The 20,936-nt window shown below is 35.3% G+C and overlaps 1 protein-coding gene and 1 pseudogene across 9 annotated transcripts; both read left to right on the forward strand.

The window, feature by feature from the left end:
* Positions 1 to 1,041: 1,041 nt before the first annotated feature.
* On the forward strand, positions 1,042 to 17,887 carry LOC115982076 (putative pentatricopeptide repeat-containing protein At1g12700, mitochondrial). Of its 9 annotated transcripts, none has more exons than XM_031104578.1 (3): positions 1,042 to 3,066; positions 16,140 to 17,047; positions 17,356 to 17,887. In XM_031104578.1, the coding sequence occupies exon 1, from the start codon at positions 1,191 to 1,193 to the stop codon at positions 2,979 to 2,981; it is 1,791 nt and encodes a 596-aa protein (XP_030960438.1). In that variant the 5' UTR covers positions 1,042 to 1,190; the 3' UTR covers positions 2,982 to 3,066; positions 16,140 to 17,047; positions 17,356 to 17,887. The 9 variants fall into 9 exon arrangements, with proteins under 9 accessions (XP_030960438.1, XP_030960439.1, XP_030960437.1 ...); XM_031104579.1 differs by having other exon boundaries at positions 17,477 to 17,887; XM_031104577.1 differs by having other exon boundaries at positions 16,140 to 16,217; positions 16,898 to 17,887.
* On the forward strand, positions 7,270 to 17,887 carry LOC115980254 (annotated as a pseudogene).
* Positions 17,888 to 20,936: the final 3,049 nt, after the last annotated feature.

A 20,936-nucleotide genomic window follows, 5' to 3' on the forward strand; every position in this document is an offset into this window, starting at 1 on the left:
AAAACTACCCTTAAATAAATTTATCAAAAATTTGAATTATTAATAAAATAGGGGTATAATAGGAACATTAGTAAATTAATGATTTTTATTTTTAGAAACAGGACAATATTTTGGGACATTCCAAAATGGAATAAAGGACAAACAAAGTGGGACGGAGGGAGTAACAAATTAGGGAAAAAAAACTAGATGAACCAAAAAAATAAAAATGAAATAGATGAAACACAACCAAAAATAATATATATATATATATATATATATATAAAAGCAAACCAAATGAAAAATATAGAAAAGGACAAAAAGCTAAAATCCTTTTAGTATGCTGGGGGAGAAAATAGTCTAACCTCACTAGTTTTCCTTCCTTAAATCTCTCTAACCAAACATCCAAAAAATCCATTTTCTCTCCACATATCACTCATTTCTTTTCCATCCTCCCTAAAATCCTTCCAACCAAATCCTTCCAACCAAATGGATCCTAAAGTCACGTATGATGTGGGTCAATATAAATTCAACCTAATTGAAATTCTAAAACGTTTTGTTCTGTTTTTTATTTATTATAAATTTGTTAGAAGTGTGCTAAATCACCATGAATGATCAATTTTTCATAACAATTCAAGACTTCAATTTTTTATAAACAAGTCTCCTACATTATACATAGCCATACGCTAAACAATCTCTCTCTCAACACAAAAATTAACATTAGAAATTAGATTTTAGCTCTACTCACATTACCCAAGGTAAATTATAAGTATTTACTAAAATAATAATAAATTTTAATATTTTTGATTGGACGTTGAGTGGCATTTTTTAAATACCAAATATATTTTTTACTATTGTTTTATTAACCACGTTAGTATTTAATAAGATGACGGCTGTGATTAATTGAAAACGATTTTGAAAAATAAAGGGCCAAATAGGGTTCCAAAAAATTGAAAGCTAAAGTAAAAAATGACAAAAAATAGAAGAACCAAAAGGATGAGAGCATGATATAAATACCACGTTAGTTTTTTTATGCTCTCTCACCACACAATGAGATAACTGATCAGCAGCTTAGAGTTAGTTCAAGGAAACTGCCCTCAAACCGAACCGACCCGAACCGATTCTCTGTTTCTATCTCTCTCTTTCTCAATTCTCAAACTCTATCGTTTCGTTCTGATTTCCGTTGCCGAATTGGTTGCTGGATCTTCAGGAAAATGGGTACGCTTCTTCGTTCTTCGCACACTTGTTTTCGTTCTTATTGTTATTCTACGCTTACTGCTGCTACTACTACTAGTATTGCTAGTGCTAAAAAAAACCCGAATCACAATCAGAGTCAAAATCAATTCTTGAAACCTGTTAGAGATCAGTGCAAATCTAGAAGCTTTAGGAATGTTGATGATGCCTTAGACCTGTTTGATAAAATGCTTCACACGCGCCCTTTGCCTTCCATTGCCGATTTTAATCACGTTTTGGGTGGCATTGCAAGAATGAAGCATTACCCAGTAGTCATTTCTCTAATTAAACGAATCAAATCATTTGGAATCTCTCCCGATGTTTATACTCTTAATATTTTGATTAACTGCTTCTGCCATTGGAACCGTCTAGGTTTTGGGTTTTCTGTCTTGGCTACAATTTTGAAACTTGGTTATTACCCAGACTCTGTTACTCTAAACACCCTTGTGAAGGGTCTCTGTCTTCAAGGTAACATTGCTGGAGCTGTGAAGTTGGTAGAAGATATGGAGAAGAAAGGGTATCAACCTGATGCATTTACTTGTGGAACGATACTAAATGCTCTGTGTAAGATTGGTAAGGCTGATATGGCTCTTGGGTTGCTCAGGAAATTGGAAGAAGGAGATTTTGAGCTTAATCTGGCAGCGTATAACACAATCATTGACAGTTTGTGTAAGGATAGGTTGGTAACTGAGGCCTTGAACTTTTTGACTGAAATGATGAGTGAAGGCATTCAGCCAGACCTTTTCACTTACAATTCCTTAATTCAAGGCCTATGCAATTGCGGCAGGTGGAGAGAGGCTACTACTTTGTTGAACAAGATGGCACAGAGGAAGATCGTGCCAGGTGTGTGGACCTTCAACATATTGGTGGACGCATTTTGCAAAGAGGGGATGTTGATAGAGGCAAAAAAAGTTTTTGATAAGATGATTCAAAGAGGTATTGAGCCTGACGTAGTCTCTTATAGTTCTTTAATTGATGGATACTGTTTGCAAAATAAATTGAAGGATGCCATCGAAGCATTGAACATGATGGTTGAGAGGGGTTGTTCACCTAATGTTGTTAGCTATAGCACATTGATTAATGGATTTTGTAAAAATAAAAGAATTGATGAGGCAATGAATCTCTTTAATGAAATGTCCAACAAGGGAGTAACTCCTAATGTTGTGACTTACAACACTCTTATAGGTGGGTTTTGTCGAGTGGAGAGACATAAGGCTGCTCTAGAGCTATTCCATAAAATGCAAGCTTGTGGCCAACTTCCAGATCCCCAAACTTATGCTGTCTTGTTGGACGGCCTGTGTAAGAATGGATTAGTTGTTGAGGCAATAAAAGTGTTTCTTGAGATGGAAGACAAAACGTTGGGCAATTATATTGTGATTTACAACATTTTGATTGATGGTTTGTGTAATGTTCAGAATCTTGAAGTTGCAAGAGAACTCTTTTATAGTCTACCTGCAAAAGGATTGCAACCCAATGTTCGAACTTACAACATAATGCTCAAAGGGCTTTGCAAAGAGGGATTGCTAGAAGAAGCAAGTGAGATATTTGAGAAAATGGATGGGAGTGGTTGTTCACCTGACGATTGCACATATAACACAATAATCCAAGGGTTACTGCAACATAATGAGACATCAAAGGCAATTAAATATCTTGAAATAATGGTTGATAAGGGTTTTTCAGCAAATGCGACAGTTGCAAGCAAGTTTTTTGACTTGATGTCATCTAATCAAGTAGATAAGGACATTCAAGAATTTCTCCAGAAGCCTAAGTGAAGGTTTTTTAGTTTCTCAACATCAAGGACAAGTTTCATATTTTATCCATCACATGTCAATCTTTAAAAGATGTGTATCATTTCAGGTAAATTTTATAGTTTCTAAAGATGATTTTCTATTTCATTTATGTATGCATGATTGTTTGTACCTTTAATTGTTCTATCTTTTGTTGTGATTTCATTGTGCACTCATGTTGTTGCTTGGAAGTTGGAACCTATTTTCCTAGATAGTTGTTTCAAAATTTTTTCTTATTTAAGGTTAATGCTAAATATTGTTGCTCTAAAATTTGTAATTTTTTGTGTGGTTATACGTCTCTTAGCCAGTGGAATTAATGATAATAAATGTTCCCTCCAATGAAATTAAGTTTTGGAGTTGCATTTATGCAAACCAAGTCCCCCCTCCCCCTTCCCTTTTTTCCCCCTCTTATAAGCCTTATGATGCTTTTGTTAAGTGGACTCGAGTCAAATTTTGTTAGTCTAGCTTGGTTGGTTTATCAACTTAGCTGATAATTTTGTATGTGCTTCTCCTTGAATTGTCTAAGAGAGAAGCAACTTAGTTTTTAGTGCAATACAAAATTAACTTCATGGTATAATCATTTTGACATTTACGATTTAAAGTAAATGAATTGAGTTGGAAACTCCCAACTTGCGATCATATAGCTGAAGAATAGTTCATTTGTTAGTGTTTGATTACATTTCATGGACACAAAGAGCTGATTCTTTTGGAGCTTTTGTAATTTCATTTTGTTGTATGTAGATTGTGATTTTCTAGCCTAACTTAGGTTAGGTTTCTTAGTTTTAGTTAGTGATGTTATGCTTAACGAAAACCAATCTTTTTGAAATACAGAAGGTTAACTTAGTGATGTCATGTTTGGTCAAGTATAAGATAGATAATCCTATAGGTCTTGTGAAATATACAACAAGGTTTATAAAAGTTGTGCTGTAGGTTACTGCTAAATCATTATGATGAGATAATTATTATGTATGAGTGTTTTCTTGTGAGGTTGATTTGGTCTTTGACTTGTGATTTTGGGAATTCAGCTTGAGATAAAAGATGGGGTTCTCTTTCACCAAGCTTTTTAGCTGGCCTTTTGCCAAGGAGGTGCGTATTCTAATGGTGGGTCTTCATGCAGTGGGCAAGACTACCATTTTGTACAAGTTGAAATTGGGAGAGATTGGGACCAACCTTTCTACCATTGGTATTCTTTTGCTATATTGTTAACATTGTTCTATTATATAATGTGCTGCTTGTTTGTAGCTATAGGTAGTTGGACTTTACAAATTCTTTTGTTGCTTAGAATTTTGTAGGTGACACTGATTTTCATAATAATTAATATGATTATTATTATTTTTTTTTAACTTTTCTATAGCTAAAATAGAAAGACAAATGCTTAGGTTAACTTTCCTTCAAAATATTTTTTTTTTTTTTTTTTTTTTTTTTTTTGGGGGGGGGGGTGGATTTTTAACAGAACAAGATTCTCTCAAATTATTTGGGTTGGATGAGTTTGTCATTAATCCAGGCTCAAGTCGTTGCCCTCAAGTAAATCATTCGGAACTTAATTTATGGCGAATGTATATACTTCTAGGAATGACTTGGTTTGGGTTTCGTTGGAGTTTCCAAGTAGAAGTAATTGAAGATTTGGCTCTAAAAATAAACTTAACTATCGTTGGGTACATCAGGGTAGATCCTCGTAAGGAATTATTGGATGAGAGAGCCATGAAGGAGAACTTTAGTCTCTATGGAGTTTGAAAGGAACTCAACCCAAAACTCAAACTGACTTGATGAATGAAGGCAGGACTGGAAAATTGGGTTCCTGACCAAGAGTGCTGAACAACACTTTGGTCCCGGATATCAGTGCCGAATGACACTAATGACAATTCGGCACAAAAGCTTTGACCTAAAGTGTTGTGTGCCGATCAGCCTATCTTGTTCTGTTAAGCTTCGTATTCCTAGAACACCTCCTTGATAGTTGCTAATATGTGTTGGCAAGTTAGGAACACTATTTTGATGGTTGGTATTGGGTTCTCATGTATAGGGATAATTTGGTCCATTTGGGAAGTTAGTTAGGATAAATAGTTGCATGGTTATTTAGCATATGCAAGGGATTAGTTTTTCAACATATAGAACAACTTGTACAAAGGCTTTTAGTCTTTCAACATCAGGTACTCGGTTTCATAATTTAATGCTTTGCTAGTCAATCTATAAAGAGTTTCTTTTCATGTATATTAGTAGTGAAGATGTGGAAAACCTCAATTGGTTCTTTAAATCTATGAGAGATCAATGTAGATCTCAAAGCTTTAGGAATGTTGGTAGTGCCATAGGGTTGTTTGATCAATCGGTTCACATGTTTTCCTTTTGTTTTGGATTTTAATTCCATGTTGTATACCTGTTGGCATGGCAATTAAAGTTTTCTATTTGAGGAAATGAAATAGTAATATAGATATACTACTTAAACACATTGTATCACTTTATTTCACTATGAATGTTGTGCTACCAAGATACTTAAATCAACAAAGATAGTAATGGTCATCAATTCTTAGGTGGATTTATGCTACATCTAGTCGCATGCATTCACTACTAGGTTTGGATTATAAGCATTGAAGTTTTAAATTTTTTTCACAAAAAATAGAACTCTTTGAGGACTTTTCAGGGTCACTCCTAAAACATTTGATCCATGAACAGGTGTGTTTACTGTAGCATGATGATGGCAGTAAAGTTACTATAACAAAAGTTTTAATATAAAATATATGGGGTTTGGATGATGATTGTTAATTCTACTAAAGGATCATTGAATGAGGACACTTATGCAGCGTTATAACTTTATGCCAATATGCCTGCTAACTTTGGTAGCAGTTGCAATCCTACTGCACATCAAAAAATGGTAAACCATTAAAGTGTAGTATGTATTCTATATACAACTCTATTGACATATGTTACAACATTTCATCTAGATCAAATTGTTTAATGTAGGATGGAAAAGCCTTCATTGGAGGGACCATTTGGGTTTCTCCTCTGGTCTAAGCATTTCATTTCCTGTATTTATTTGAGATTTTTCTAATAATATTTGCAGTTAGTTTTATTGATTCTTAAATAATTATGAATTGGATGAATATAAATCCATTTGGTATAGTCGCTAAAGATGGTTTTTAGAGGTTCATTCTTTTTCTATTTGATACATGCTTCACATGCACACTTTCCCTTCTCTTGTGGATTTTAATCAATTTTTGGATGCCATTGCAAGAATGAAGCATTACTATGTGGTCATTAATTTACATAGAGATATGGAATCACTAGGAATTGCTCCCAATATCTTTGGCTAGAACAGTAGCAGATGGCAATGGTACCTTGGTTTCTAGGCTTGATTATGATGCAGTTGATCTGTTCTTTCATCCTTTGTGGATTAACTTTCAATGTGTAGATACATTCAAATGCTTTTCATTGTTAGTTAACACTCAGGTATTTTGTGTACAACTGACTCTCTCTCAATGGAATCATGCTTGTGCTTTGAAGCCGATTGGGAATTTGGTGAATGCTTAGGTTTTTAGCGTGCCAGTCTTAATAAAGTAGTTGGTTACATCTCTATTATTAGGGATGTTTATGAAATTTTACATAAATAGAAGTATGTCCCAGATGTGAGGAGAGCTTGTATTATACTACACCAACAACAATTTTGTTATACTAGAACTTGCTTTTAGTACTTGAGCGCATTGGTGGTTCTCAAGTACATCCAGCATTCATATTCGTTAATTGAAGGTTGGCCTTTTTCTTTGTGTGCATTGTTATGCAAAGTTTTTGTTTTTTGGTAAACAGGTAGACCTTTTTGCCATTTTGAAACATGGACAGAACTTAGATACAATTCCTTAGATGTTTTACCTAATGTTCCCCAATTAAATTCACTCACGTGGCTGGCTAATGGGCCATGTAGTTAAATTTATTTGTCTGCTGGAGAAGATACCAGCTTTTGAGTTGCTAGGTCAATGTAATTACACGATTGATTTTAATTGGTGAACGGTGAACCTAACGTATCTAAGGAACAGAAGAAATTGTACTGTAAGTTTTGCTTTTAAAACATTATCCATCTATATGGGAAGCCTAAGTAAATGCTGCCAAAGGTGATCACCCAGATAGAGCTAAGATGGGATAAAACAGCATCACTTTGGTCTCGTAAGGGCTTGAAGACGTGAACATCTGATATTGATGGCCCACATTTCTTATTGTTATTTGAGCAGGTAAATGATTGGTCTCATCAAGGTGAATATTTAAGGAGATTAGGAAACATTTTATACTAATGGCTTCAGTGGGTGTATCACCTGCTTCTAGTATGAGAGAACCTAGTAACCATAATGTCGGAGTTGGTCGGTTGCCTGAGGAGATGAATGACATGAAAATTAGGGATGACAAAGTGCGGAGTTGGTTTGGCATTTCTCTTTCTTATTATTTTCTTGTGTTCACTTGATTTGTGAAGTTTATCAACCAGTTATTCATAGGATTCACTGTTTTTGTAGGAAAAGGAAGCCATAGTTGTTGATGGTAATGGTACAGAGACAGGTCATATAATTGTAACAACTATTTGGGGTAGAAAAGGCGAGCCGAAGCCGGTATGGCTTTGTTTTACAAGTTATTCTCCACAATTTCTGTAATTGAGGACCTTATGTACGCTCTTTTGAAGGAAAATGTCAAATGAATCCTACTTGCTCTACAAGTGTCCAACTAAAGCTGGTTTAGGACTATTGCAAATGTCAACAATTGTAAAATTTGTCCTTCTAGATATGTGTATATCTTGATTTAAATGCAATGTATCATTTCATGACGTGTATTTCTGATATGGCCTTCTGATATTTGCAGACAATAAGTTACATGGTCGAGCATGTTGTTGGACATGGATCTTTTGGAGTTCTAGGTGAGGATTTATAGCATTTAAATTATAACTAAGTTTGTTGTCTGTTAATTTAGCGACTTTTAGTTAGTATGATGCAAGCTGTTATATACTGGTTTACTATGTTTATTTAGGCAAAGTGCCTAGAGACAGGTGAAACTGTTGCTACAAAGAAGGTTCGTAAGACAAGAGGTATAAGAACGCAGAGCTGCAAACCATGTGCCTTCTTGACCAACCAAATGTTGTCTCTTTGAAGCACTGTTTCTTCTCAACCACTGAAAAGGATGAACTTTACCTTAATTTGGTACTTGAGTATGTTCCTGAAACAGTTCATTGTGTGATCAAACACTACAACAAATTGAACCAAAGGATGCCACTGATATATGTGAAACCATATACATACCAGGTATTGTTACTTGTTAAGAATTGGTTTCCTTCTGCTCTCACGATAAGTCATGTTTTGGACAATGTTTATATGTTCATATGGTTAATTTGAATATTTGTTTTGGAAACTGCTTATGTCTAATATTGCTTGAGCAAAGATATTTAAATGTTAAGTTAGTATTAACTTGTTTAAGAGTATCAGACTGGTGTTCTACACCATGGACTGTGAGCCTTAGGCTGACCAATGTGTCTTGATGCATTAAAGACAGCCTCAAGACTTAACCCTCGGAATCTTCACATTTATGGTTAATTATTTTAGATTTAGGTTGACATTCCATTCTTTTTCTTTGAAGGGGGGTGGGAGGTAGGGTTTATAGCTTGCTTTAACTTCATCAACATGTGTGGTATTTATAGTTTTGCTGATTGTTTTTGTTCTTGCTTAAATTCTAATATATCTTTATGCTTTGCAGATCTTTTGGGCCTTGTCATATATTCATTGCTGCATTGAAGTATGTCATCGGGACATTAAACCTCAAAACCTTGTGGTATGTCTGCTAAAAAATTTGCATGTCTATTTTAGATATTTAACTTGTGTTTTTCTTTAAGCTGTACTGCCATTGCCTTTGTAAGGATGGCACAGGAAAAAAATGCAGGTTAACAACTTATTCTAACCAAAAGCTATTGCTCTTGCACGGGTGAATCCACATACTCACCAGGTTAAATTATGTGACTTTGGAAGTGCGAAAGTTTTGGTTTGTTTTTATTTTGTTATTCATGTGCTTTTTCCTGAAGTTATTTTTTGCCTTTGCTGTAATTGGAATGCTTAATATCCTTATTTTCTTAAATGTTGGACAGGTAAAAGGTTAGCCAAACATTTCTTACATCTGCTCTAGGTATTATCGAGCACCAGAGCTTATATTTGGAGCAACTGAGTATACTACAGCTATTGACATTTGGTCTGCTGGCTGTGTTCTTGCTGAGTTACTTCTTGGACAGGTAATTGATTATTCATATAAGCTCTGGTCAACTTCTGGATTTGTAATTTGTACATTAAGATTAAAATGAAACTTTTGTTCTGTCAACCTTTGTTTCCTGGTGAGAGTGGAGTCGACCAGCTTGTGGAGATAATCAAGGTAAATATAATATTTTGTTATGTGATGGAACTTGGATACCATAAAAAAGAAAGAAAGAAAGTAATGGAACTTGGATATTTATTTATTGTGGGACTTTTTGTATGAATTTTGCTGGTTAGGAACTAGCTGATGAGACAAAATGAAATCTTTTGAGTACAATTATTTCACTGGGCTGACCTAGCAGATGCTTTAGCTTTTAGCCTCTTAGATTGGGCAGTGGTTGGTTTGAATTATGGTCATCAGTGACAGGCTTTGTGGTTAACAATGATACTATTAGATAACTAACTTTATCAAACATCAGTGACAGGCTTTGTGGGTAACAATCAGTCACCAATTATCCCTGGAAATCAGTTGGTTGGAGGCCCTTTTTCAGGTAAGGAAACATTGTATGTTTTCTTAGACTTGAGCGTTTGTTTGTCAGTGGTTGCATTTGTCATAGTTTTTGGATTATTATTTTTTTGTTATGTTATTGTTAGACTTAATGTGGTATACAAACTATGCATAAGGTTTACTGCTTTTCAATCTTGAAGGAATGGGGCTTAATTTCTTTATTCCTTTTTTAGTAAATGTAGCATGTGGACATCAGCTTATAATCTGTTATCTGTCACAGACATTTTTATATTTATTTTTGTAGCTTTATTTCTACGTTTCAGACTACTTTTACTCCAAATGCTTATGTTTCATCATTGTGATTCACAGGGGATGTAGTACGAGATAATATGGGAATGTCATGGGGCAATTTACCTCCATCTCTAAAGCCTCCTCCAGAGGGTGGATATCCTTTTCTTCCCTCTGTGGATTGGGGATAGGTCTGCTACTTCATTTAGTCACCTTTTTGTGTGGTGCCAGTAATAGAGTTCCTTCTATATTTCCTATTACCTTTCCTCAACATACTTGATATGGTTACAATGTAAATTGAGATATGTGTGGATGTAGGTTCATGCAGCTTCTGTATGTGATAGTTGAGTGGAAGATGTTGCTCATTTTTCCTCTATTAAGGAAAAAGAAAGGAAGTGTTTTTGATGCGGGAGATGTAACAAAAATATTATTTTAATTTACTTTTATTTCCTTTCGGAAATCAATTTTATTTTTATTGGTCAAATGTATTTTATTTTAGGACTTAGTACTTAATTAATTTTATTAGTATAATTTTTAATTTCCTAGAGTCAAGGGTGGTTTTGTAATTCAACGATGGGGATTTCCCAAGTCAATTAAAATTAGAATTAGGGTTTTGTCCTAGTAGTTTATATAAGCATAATATTGTACTTCTATGGAGACAGTTTATAGCCTGATTGGTAAAAAATTATCTTGAAATTCTTCCAATGATCTGGTGCCTACACCACCCAACCAAGTGTTGACTCTTAGAGGTTCTCTCTTGCTTGGTGCTGTATCTAAGTCTAAGCAAGCCTATGTGTTGACTCCTATGTTACCTACCCTTCAGTTTATATTCTTCAATTTTGTTGTTGCATCGTTTTGGTTTTGCCCTGCATCAATGCTCCTTCAATCAGCATGTCACTTGTTGCTTGTTTGCTTTATATAAACTTTTTGAATCCAATGATTGCCTCTGACTTGGTTTAGGCTACTTTAACACCTTTGAAATTAAAGTGTTTCTAGAATCTACATATTGAATATTTTGCAATGCCAAGAAATACAATAATTTGGAAAGGAAAAAAAATGTAAAGCTGTACATGAATACATCGCAGTGCCCAACTTATAGGTACAACAAGTAGGAGGGATGTCAGCAGTGTGATAATTCACGTTGCTTTGATTATAATTGTAGCTGAATGCATTTTTTATTGTCTAGTGTCATTTTGATTTAATCTAGTTTAGATTTACCCTATATATGCTTCTTTGTGCTGTTTGCTTGTTTTGACTTGCTCCTTAAACACTTCGCTTCTTTACTTTGTGACGTCCATAACTCAATATGGGAAGGGGTGAATTGTGTCTCAGCACAACAAAGAAGACAGAGGCAAGGTTGGCAAACAGCAAGCACATTGCAGACAAAATGAGTATTTCCAAATCTATCCTCTCATGGCTCAAGCTTCTTAAAATTCGAACCTATCCCACACATAAGAACCATCTTGCAATCGTGGACAGTTGCACTGTGATCCACACCCCTCTGTATTACAATAGAAACTGATTAAGGTCATCACATTCATTGCATACTGGAATGGGTTACTCCAATACATCCATCTGTAAAACTTTATGTCAGATAACAGAACAACCACACTTGAAGCTGACACCCACAGTGATGTCTCAATTGACACGGCAAATGCAGCTAGTGTTGGCACTGGTGTTAGGAAAGTGATCATCATTCCAAAATAAATTAGGCATAGTGTAAACAGGAGGAGCACTGTCCAGTACTTGATGAATTCTGAAGGGGATTGTGTCCCAATACCCGCCATCCCATTCCCAATTCCTACAACTACAAGTGTTGCCATGAGAAAGTAAGGAATCTCGCACACTGCCCATGATATTGGATAAAATATTGGAAGATACATTCCGGTCCTTTTCTCTCGTAAATAGACCAACTTGTTTGTGCCAATCTGGGGTATGACATTGTTTGCTGAGATCACTCCTATGAGTATAACTTGCATGTATATATATATATATATATATATATAGTGTACGTGATGTAGCACCATATATGTCCTTATATTTGATCTGAAAGTAGAGGGAACCCATCAGGAGACCAATCATCACACACTCGGTAAGTCTAGCATATGTATATTGAACATTCCTCCATAAGAATCTTTGTGTTCTTAGTATTACCAAAATGGCTTGCCGTGAATATGGAGTTGGATAAGTAGAAGACAGATAATTTCTTCTTATGTTCTTGATTGACTTCTTTATATTGCAAATTTCTTTGTTATTCATCTCACACAGAGAGCTGTCTTGGTAGATTTGTGAAAAATTTAGGGAAGCAGTGTCCCTCTTTTTGGTTCCTAGCTCCCATGATAAACCTAACTGGGCTATCTCTTTAGGAATAATAGGGGGCCTTTGGGATTGATGTGAAATAATGTAGCAAGTCATTGCAGTTAGATCCTACTGGGCCAAAGTATGCTTGATTTCCCTCTCGTGTTAGAATGAGTGCTAGGTCAAAGAATGATAGTGTGCGTGTGTTAGGGTGTGTTAGGGTAGAAATATTGACCCGACCTGAATTTGACACCTAAGAGAGCATGTTGAGGATGGCCAAGGTTCAATTACTATCAAAACCAGAAATTGGTTCTTCAAGAAGGAGAATACTTGGGTTGGCAGCCAGCTCAACTGCAATAGTTATCTTTTTGGCTTTTTCAAATGTCATTCCAGTGGCATTGCGAAGATGACCTACAAGTTCATTGGAGTAGGGCAATAGACCTAGTTGGTGGAGAACCAACTCTCTTGGCCAAGACGGATTGCAGCACTGAATTAAAGGGATTCATGGATGGAGAGGTAAGGTTGATGAGCATCAAGCTTCTCAACATAGCCTATTAGTCTGGAGAAGGTAGTGCCTATCCCCAAACCATTTGCCTGGAGGTTGCCACTGAGGCTACCGATTACTGGTATCCTTCCAGCCAGGCATTTGAGGAGTGTGACCTTACTTGTTTGATTACCACCTAACAAGGCTAGCATGGTGTGGGGTCTTGCATAGCTTGTTATATTGTTGAAAACTGCTGTGCCTTCTTTAGCTCCCTCATCATACTTGATGCATCACTTAAGTGTGAAAAAGTATCTCATGGGAATCAACCCTTTAATTTTATAAAGATCAATTGGGAATTCCCCCCCCCCCCCCCCCCCCATTTTTTTGTTTGGCAGGCTATTGTTATTACTTTTATTGTTTCTTCTTGTAGACAATTTGTTTAGGGAATTGTGACAGGTAATTATATAATTATTTTTTGGATACAATTTGGAGATTGGGACACCTAAGGTCGGGGTAGGAATAGGGAACAAACCTTGTGAATGACAAATCCTTGAAGAGTACAGTTGCCTACTTCACTAGAATGCCTAACCTGTGCCTCTCTAGGTCAATTCGAAATTCCTCAATCCATTTCTCAACTCCGCCATTGTCCTTCATTCCTTCTTATTGTGAAATTAAATGTTGGCTATTGCTATTGTATGATCGAAATTCTCTTTCTGTCTTCCTCATACTTTCTTATTATAGGGGTCTTTTTGAGACGGGACAGAGACTGACTCATCCCCATGAACTCTATCTTCTTTAGCCCCAACACTATTAACAAGTTGGCAATTCCTATCCATCCCAGGAGAATAACATAAGGAAGCCATGGTATCTTAGCATCCTGTGAAAGCTCATAAAAGACCATGTAGGCTTTTCCAATTGGTCATTGATGGGAATTGGTCACAGAAAAAAATTATGTACTTAAACTAACAACTTGTATGCTAATGTTTTACATCCATATTGGAGACAGGAGCTTAACATAAAATTTTTTTTTGAATATACAATATAGAAATTCTATTTTAATCTAATTTGATTTTTTATCAAAAAAAAAAAAAAAGTATATATGTGTGAGAGTCTCATTTCTGAAAACTTGAAGTCCGGTCTTTTCCTCTCACACCTTACGTATACTTGTAGAGTAACTATCACACAAAAAATACACAATGGTAATATAAACTTAAAAAAGCCACTTAAATATTGAACCTAAGTTTTTTTTTTGAGAAAGAAATATTGAACCTAAGTTGGAAGCACAATACAAGGCTAAATTGTTGGTCTCTAATTATTTGCAATCCTATTGTCAAAAACATGTCGTAATCAATTATAATCACAAAAATACAAATTTAGAAGTATTGGACCACTAGGTGTCATTTTCTTAATACAACGTGTTTCATACATCTATTTCTCCAGGTATCCAATCTTGCTTCTGCATTAATGACGTGTTATCCACACATTTTTATTTTTTGAGCAATACTATTGATGAGGATAATTTTTGATCAATCGACACGGGGTGCCATGTGCCTGTAACTTTTATGTTTTCTTTGATGTTTCTTGCGTGGAAAGTGCTAGCTAAAATGCTTCACACACAGTGGGAGAACTCGTCCTCACTTAAGAATTTTGTAATTTTGTTAAAATTTCAAATCTTTGTGTATGTGATTGGTCAAAATTTGGTGAATCCCATGTCTTTTAGATCCATGCCAAAACCTGTTTCAGAATTCAAATCGGAGTCTTTTTTGTGGATTTTGGTATTCTATGAATTTTGCAATGCTAGAAAATTGAAACGACTTGAAAGTGAAATTGGTTTGTAATTTTTTTTTTTTTTTTTAAATTTGTTAATCATTCATGACTCCATTTAGTGATTTTCTATTTTGATTTTGAATTTTTTTTTTCTGGTTATAATGTTGGCAATGCTTCGCCTTTGCAGTTTTTCACAGATTCAGTGAAAAGAGTTTTTGGCAGTACCTATATGATTCTGAGCTCAAAAAACAGCAATTGGGTCCTCATTAATCTTTCTTTTAATGAGTGAAGAGACACTGTTAAGAGTGGCGAGCAGAGGTGTCAAGGATGGCAAAATATTATGACATTGGTGATATTATTATAGATGAAGAGGTTGAAACTCATGTCATCCTATGCTAGGTAGTTTTGCTTCCAAATTCCCAATCTAACTATTTTACATGTTCTGCTCTTGCTTACAGATCGTTGCAGTTATATTCCAAAAGGCAGCATCTGGATTGGGAATTGATCCCAGTTCTGAAACAGACTGTGTAAGTTTCATACAAACTGGAGTTGAATGGGAGTGGATGGTAAATTTCTATATTATGCTTCTATGAACTTTTGAGGAAAAGGGGTTCATGTAATTTTAATCCCACTCTGTGAATTTGGATGAGGCTCAGTGGAGTCCAATTCGAGGTGATGAGGAATTTGCATTAATTGTAAGTTGTACTAATGCCTAATATTTCGTTAATTTGATACAGCTTAGTCAAGTCAAATTTGAAGTGATATCATTCTTCACTAGAATCACTACAGAATTCATTATATGCATTTCACATATTTTGTTGATCGTATTTCTGTCATACATATGCCTGAAATATCTTAATTGTAAATTGTACTTGAATGCCTAACGTTTCTTGGATATTGGATTTGTTGCTTTCCATGTGGGAGATTCTGGACTTATTCTAATAATCAAGATCATCTCCAGAGGCCACTGTAAGGAGGAGTCATTTGCATAATTTTTTTAACATATCACCTCCTTTTGTAGATTTCATTGGCTATATTTGTATATAATTCTTGGGAGGACTCCCTTGTATACTTCCTGTATAGCTTGGTCGCTTGTCTTACTAGTAATTAGTTTGAATGTAGTTGAAGCCACAGGTATAGAGGATTGTCCCTGTAAGAAATTGAAGTGTCTGAGATCCTGTTAAACCATATTTTAAATTTATCTTACCTGTTTAACTCAGGATTTTAGCTGCTGACTCGTCTAAAAGTCACATCTCTAAAATTTTGAGAACTATTGTCCACTAGTTATGTGTAAAACGGCCTTGAAGTATTCTAAATAATTTAAATGTTCTTCCAATTTTAACTTTCTCAGTATGCGGGTATACATGGACTTTTTTGTGTGGGTTTAAACCAGCCGGTATGTAAACTTAAATCAAAGGAAGAAGAAAATATCATGCTAGTATCAAAAAGTTCACATAAATAGTCCTTTTACTTTCTCATGCGAACACCTTGTCTGTCTTATATTTGTTTTTGTTACGGAATTTCTATTGGGAATAGCTTGTTTTATGCATCTTGTAATTTTTACATTAGAATCTTATGTTCTTCGTGACAAATTGTAGGCAGACATATTGTTGCGAGGCTACTTTGGGTGGAATTCACTATGTGCCCTCCAGGTCTTCAATCAAGTTTTTCCAAAGGTATTATACTTCTAGTTGAAAATGCCTTTTGCCTTAAAAGGATTTAGGTGACCATACTATCAAAACTCTAATGGTACCCTAGATGTACTTGGTAGTGTCAACTATGAAAATATTTTGGGGAACATGCTTGACATCAATAATGCTCAAGACAGTATAAGCTAGTGGATGTTTTCTTGTGAAAATTGGTTTCTTTGCAAGGTCAACCAAAGGATAGACCTTAAAAGATGAGATGTCTCCATAATTTGTATGCCAGTGATTCTCTCTTGACTTTCAAGTTCTTGTGTGATTACCAATTGGAATTTGGATGGACTTGCACATATACCTTAGTATAATTTTGGACAGTAATTTCCATACCTATGTAGATGTTAGTAATCTTGATGTCCTTGTTATTTATCAAGGCTGAATTACTTTCTTCTGTTAGCCTTCCATAAGAACTTAATGTAGACAGTGAAAAATGGATTCTAGTTTGTATCAATATTGATAGCTCTTTGATATTTATTAAAAAAAAAAAAAATTATGATTTGACTCCAAACGCTACTTTTCTTGGTTCTGGGATGCTACCATACAATGAGGAAAACATTTGTGGAAACATAAGGTGCTCTGAGCCACATCTTGAGTGTGTTGTTTTCCTGGTTTTCTAATAATGTGAATTCTAACTCAAGTTTTCCTTCTTAAACCAGTCATTTTTTTAGCGAGCTAGTTAGAACAAATGAGTTATGCCAAAGATGCTCAGATGCTTGTGTAAAGCTTGGCCGAGAAATGGGTATGAAGGTTGTTGATCTTTTTACTGCACTTCAGAAAAAAGATGATTGGATGGATGCTTGCTTCATGTAAGTTTTTGTGTTGCGATGGAACTTCTTATAAGTTAAAAAAAACAATCTAATTTATAGCCACCGTCCTTTGGGTCAGATGGCGCTTCCACCCTTCATAAGTATAGGATTGTGGTTTTGGTCCTGGGTCGAAGTCCCGTGTGTGCACGCAATTTACCCATGGTTTCTTTCCCAGTTATGTTTGTGATAGTTTGTCATAACGTGTTTTTGGCACTCATGTTATCAAGTGATAGATTTTTAGTCTGAGTTTTTGTGAGGAGTCATTTCGATATTGAATTTAAACCAATTGCATTCACATTCTTCTCTAGATACACACCATGTTAGTCAACTTGTCTTTAGTCAAGACTTCGCCAATAAAGTGTGAAGTAACAGAGTAATCATTATGTTTGTTCGCTGTGTGTGTATATATATGTATATATTTTTCCCCAGAGATGGGATTCATTTATCAGCTGAAGGGAGCAAGATAGTTGTTAAAGAGATACTAAAGGTGATCAAGGAAGCTGACTGGGAGCCATGTCTACACTGGTAGTCCATGCCAACTGAATTTGCAGAGGATTCACCATACAATCTTGTTGCCGCTGATGGAAAGACAAAATTAAATCCATTAGAATGGACTTTCTACAGGAAGCATCAGTGGGACTAAGATATGTCATTTGCTTTCATTTCCATGTAGAAGCTGCCTACGTGAATTTGAAGAGTGAAGATCTTGAATAAGATATTCAGAAAGACAAGTAGCAAGAGAGAAAGCAGGGGGAGGGGTTATCATTGTTGCAATTGATTCTTGTAAAGCACACTTAAACTGCATTATTTCATGTTCAATTTAATTTTTAAAGGTCACATTTTAAATTGGCACATTGGCAATGTTATTTGGAAAGAAGTTTGTCCCTAGTCCACTCTACCCCTTTATGATATTATATAATATCTATGCCAAAATCATCAAAGTTAGATATCTTTTCCTGAGTTTTTTCCACTTGTGTTATCTTTCTTAGCTGTTTCTATAAATGAATAGAATAGAGTGCGAGTGTCGCTATGATGGGTGGTTGACTGCCACGAGGCATCGACAGAGTGGATGGATAGGCCCAGTTCTTGCAACTGATTTTTGCAAAGTGGTGCACACTGTAAACCACCATTAGTTTGGTAAGGTGAGTGCAAGCGCATTAATATATTAATACATGTGGGTGGCATAATAAGTGATCTTGGTGTAGATTTTTAGGATCACATTAAGGCCGGTGACAACAAACTGCATTTTTCAATTAATGTCAAGTTGTGTTGCACTGTTACTGTTTTACTTCACCTTATTTTGTCTGGGCTAATTGACAAGCATTTGGTCGCAATGGGCCTTTTTTACACTTTGCCTCCAGGAGGTCACCTTTGTTCAATAGGTTGATTGTTTTGAGTATAAATGCAAGTTCCTAGCAAGTTTGCTGTTGCCGCTGCCCCTGTTGCAGTTGCTATGTCTGGTGGTGCCCCTGCTGCTGCTGCGAAGAAGGAAGAGAAGAAGGAAGAGCCTGCTGAAGAGCAAGGTTTTGAAACCCGGACCGTTCAATGAACTGTAAAAGAGAGAGGTTTAAGGTTTTTGAGGTTGGACCGAGGTCGAACCGAGATCGAACCGTGATGACATCATAATTAATTTAATAATTATTTAAATATAAATAATTATATTAAATTAGTATAAATATAAAAATTAACTAAAATAATTTAATTAAATATAAAAATCTATCTTTCAAATATATTTTTTATATCATAACTTTCCCAAAACAAATAAGAAATATTAAATACTAAGTAAAGGTAGATATGGTATTCTTTAGTTATTTATATGTTGATTAGTTAAACTTGTGATAGCAATAATAATATACTAATTAGAAGGACACTTATATTATATTAAATAAAATAAAAGTTTTAAATTATTTAATAGTCTTAAATTAAAATAATTTTAGAATCATACAATTTTATATTTTTTTGGGCACAATTGTAAATTTGAATACCTATCAAATATATATAAACCTATTATTTTTCCTCTACTGCCTACTCTCTATCCCATCAGAATTACAACAAAAAAAAAAAGCTAACAACCAAACGGTTCCCTGCTTTTTTGACATAGACGAGTTTTTAAGCTTAAAGAACCGTGATGGTGGGAGGTTCACGGTTTTTCCGGTCGGACCGTACGGTCCGGTCCGGATTTCAAAACCATGTTGAAGAGTCTGATGATGACATGGGTTTTAGTTAATTTGACTAAACCTTGGGTTATTGGTGTTTATTTCTTGATGGTTTACTTTAGAAATGTTTTTTTTTTTGGAGAATTTTTAAGTTTAATTTTACAAAATATATCCTTCAATTGAGAGAATTATTAATTTGGATGTCGTTCTACAATTTGTTTTTCCGTGGATGTGTTTAGTTGGTTTTATTTTTTAGTGTTTCTTGAGTTTATAGTGATTATTGACTTATTTCTCATCCATGCCACCCCAGTGAACCTAGAATTTTCCCCATCTATTTATTTCCCAATAGGATTGGTAAACGACGCAAAATGCCTTTTAAGTACTATCCCTTGACTAGGGTGGGCCATTAAAGCAATAACCTAAAGGTGCACAAATGAAAGAAGGCCCTCTAAAATAGGAGTGTAGTGTTTATTACTCCTTTTTATTAATTGTATGTCCCAATAAATCCAAGAAATAAATATACAAATCCAAATTAAAAAAAAAAAAAAAAACTATAAACATTAAACCAAACTCACCGAGACATCTCCATCTCCGAAACACAAACATGGCCACACCGATCTCCACGACCACCTCCACTACCAACCACCCACCCCTACAGAAACCTAGAAAAACTCCACCTACAACCAAACCTGTAAACATAAATCCAAGACCCACACTGATCTCCACGACCACAACCCACCCCCACTGAAACCCAGAAAAACCCAACCTCTCCAACCAAACCCAGCCATCTCCATCTCCATCTCCATCTCTAACCAAACCCATAATCCAAGACCCATGGATTACCTATCTCCACCCCAACCACACCGATCTCCACCTCCATTACCGACCACCCCATGGAAAACTAGAAAAACCCATAGATTAGAGAGTCGGGTTTAGAGAGAGAGAGAGAGAGAGAGAGAGAGAGAGAGAGAGAGAGAGAGAGAGAGAGAGAGAGAGCTTGAACAAAGAAAGAAGAAAAAGAAAGATACAAACACAAATAAACACCAAGAGACAGAGAAAGAGAGGATCTGAAATATATATATATATATATATATAGACATAAACTCAAAGAAAGAGAGGATCTGAAAAAGTTTTTTCATTTTTTGTTTTTGATTTTGAATTTTTTTAGTTTAATTTTTTTATTTTTTATTAATTAAAATGCTGACATGGATGCTGACGTGGTTTTTTTTAATATTATTTTATTTGCCATATCAGCATCTAACATGCCACCTATGCACTCCGTTTGTCACCTCAGATTTTTCTGTTATTGGGTTGACGGCAGGGATCATTTTAAAAACAATTTAAAAAAAATCAAGGACTGACTTAGGAGTAAAATTAGTTTAGGGACCAAACTGAGAAATAGCTCAAAATGTAAGGGTCTAAAGTGCATATATTGGTTCAACAAATAGCTTCACAACAGAGTTATGAGGGCTGCGAGAGGGCCTTCTTCTTTGCTGCAATTTAAACATTGAAGCCCTTGTTGTTGAATTGGATACTCAAGCTGTGGTGGAAGTCTTGAAGAACAATGCTTATGTAAATAACATTGTCTCTCCCATATTGGATGATTGCAGACACTTGGCAGCTCGCTTCCAGCAAATCCAGTTTAAACATTACTATCATCAAGCCAACCGGTGTGCAGATTTGCTTGCTAGAATAGGTGCTGTTCAAGAAAGTGATTTTATTTCCTTTGTTAG

Source organism: Quercus lobata, chromosome 3, assembly GCF_001633185.2.
Source record: "Quercus lobata isolate SW786 chromosome 3, ValleyOak3.0 Primary Assembly, whole genome shotgun sequence".
Lineage (NCBI taxonomy): Eukaryota > Viridiplantae > Streptophyta > Magnoliopsida > Fagales > Fagaceae > Quercus > Quercus lobata.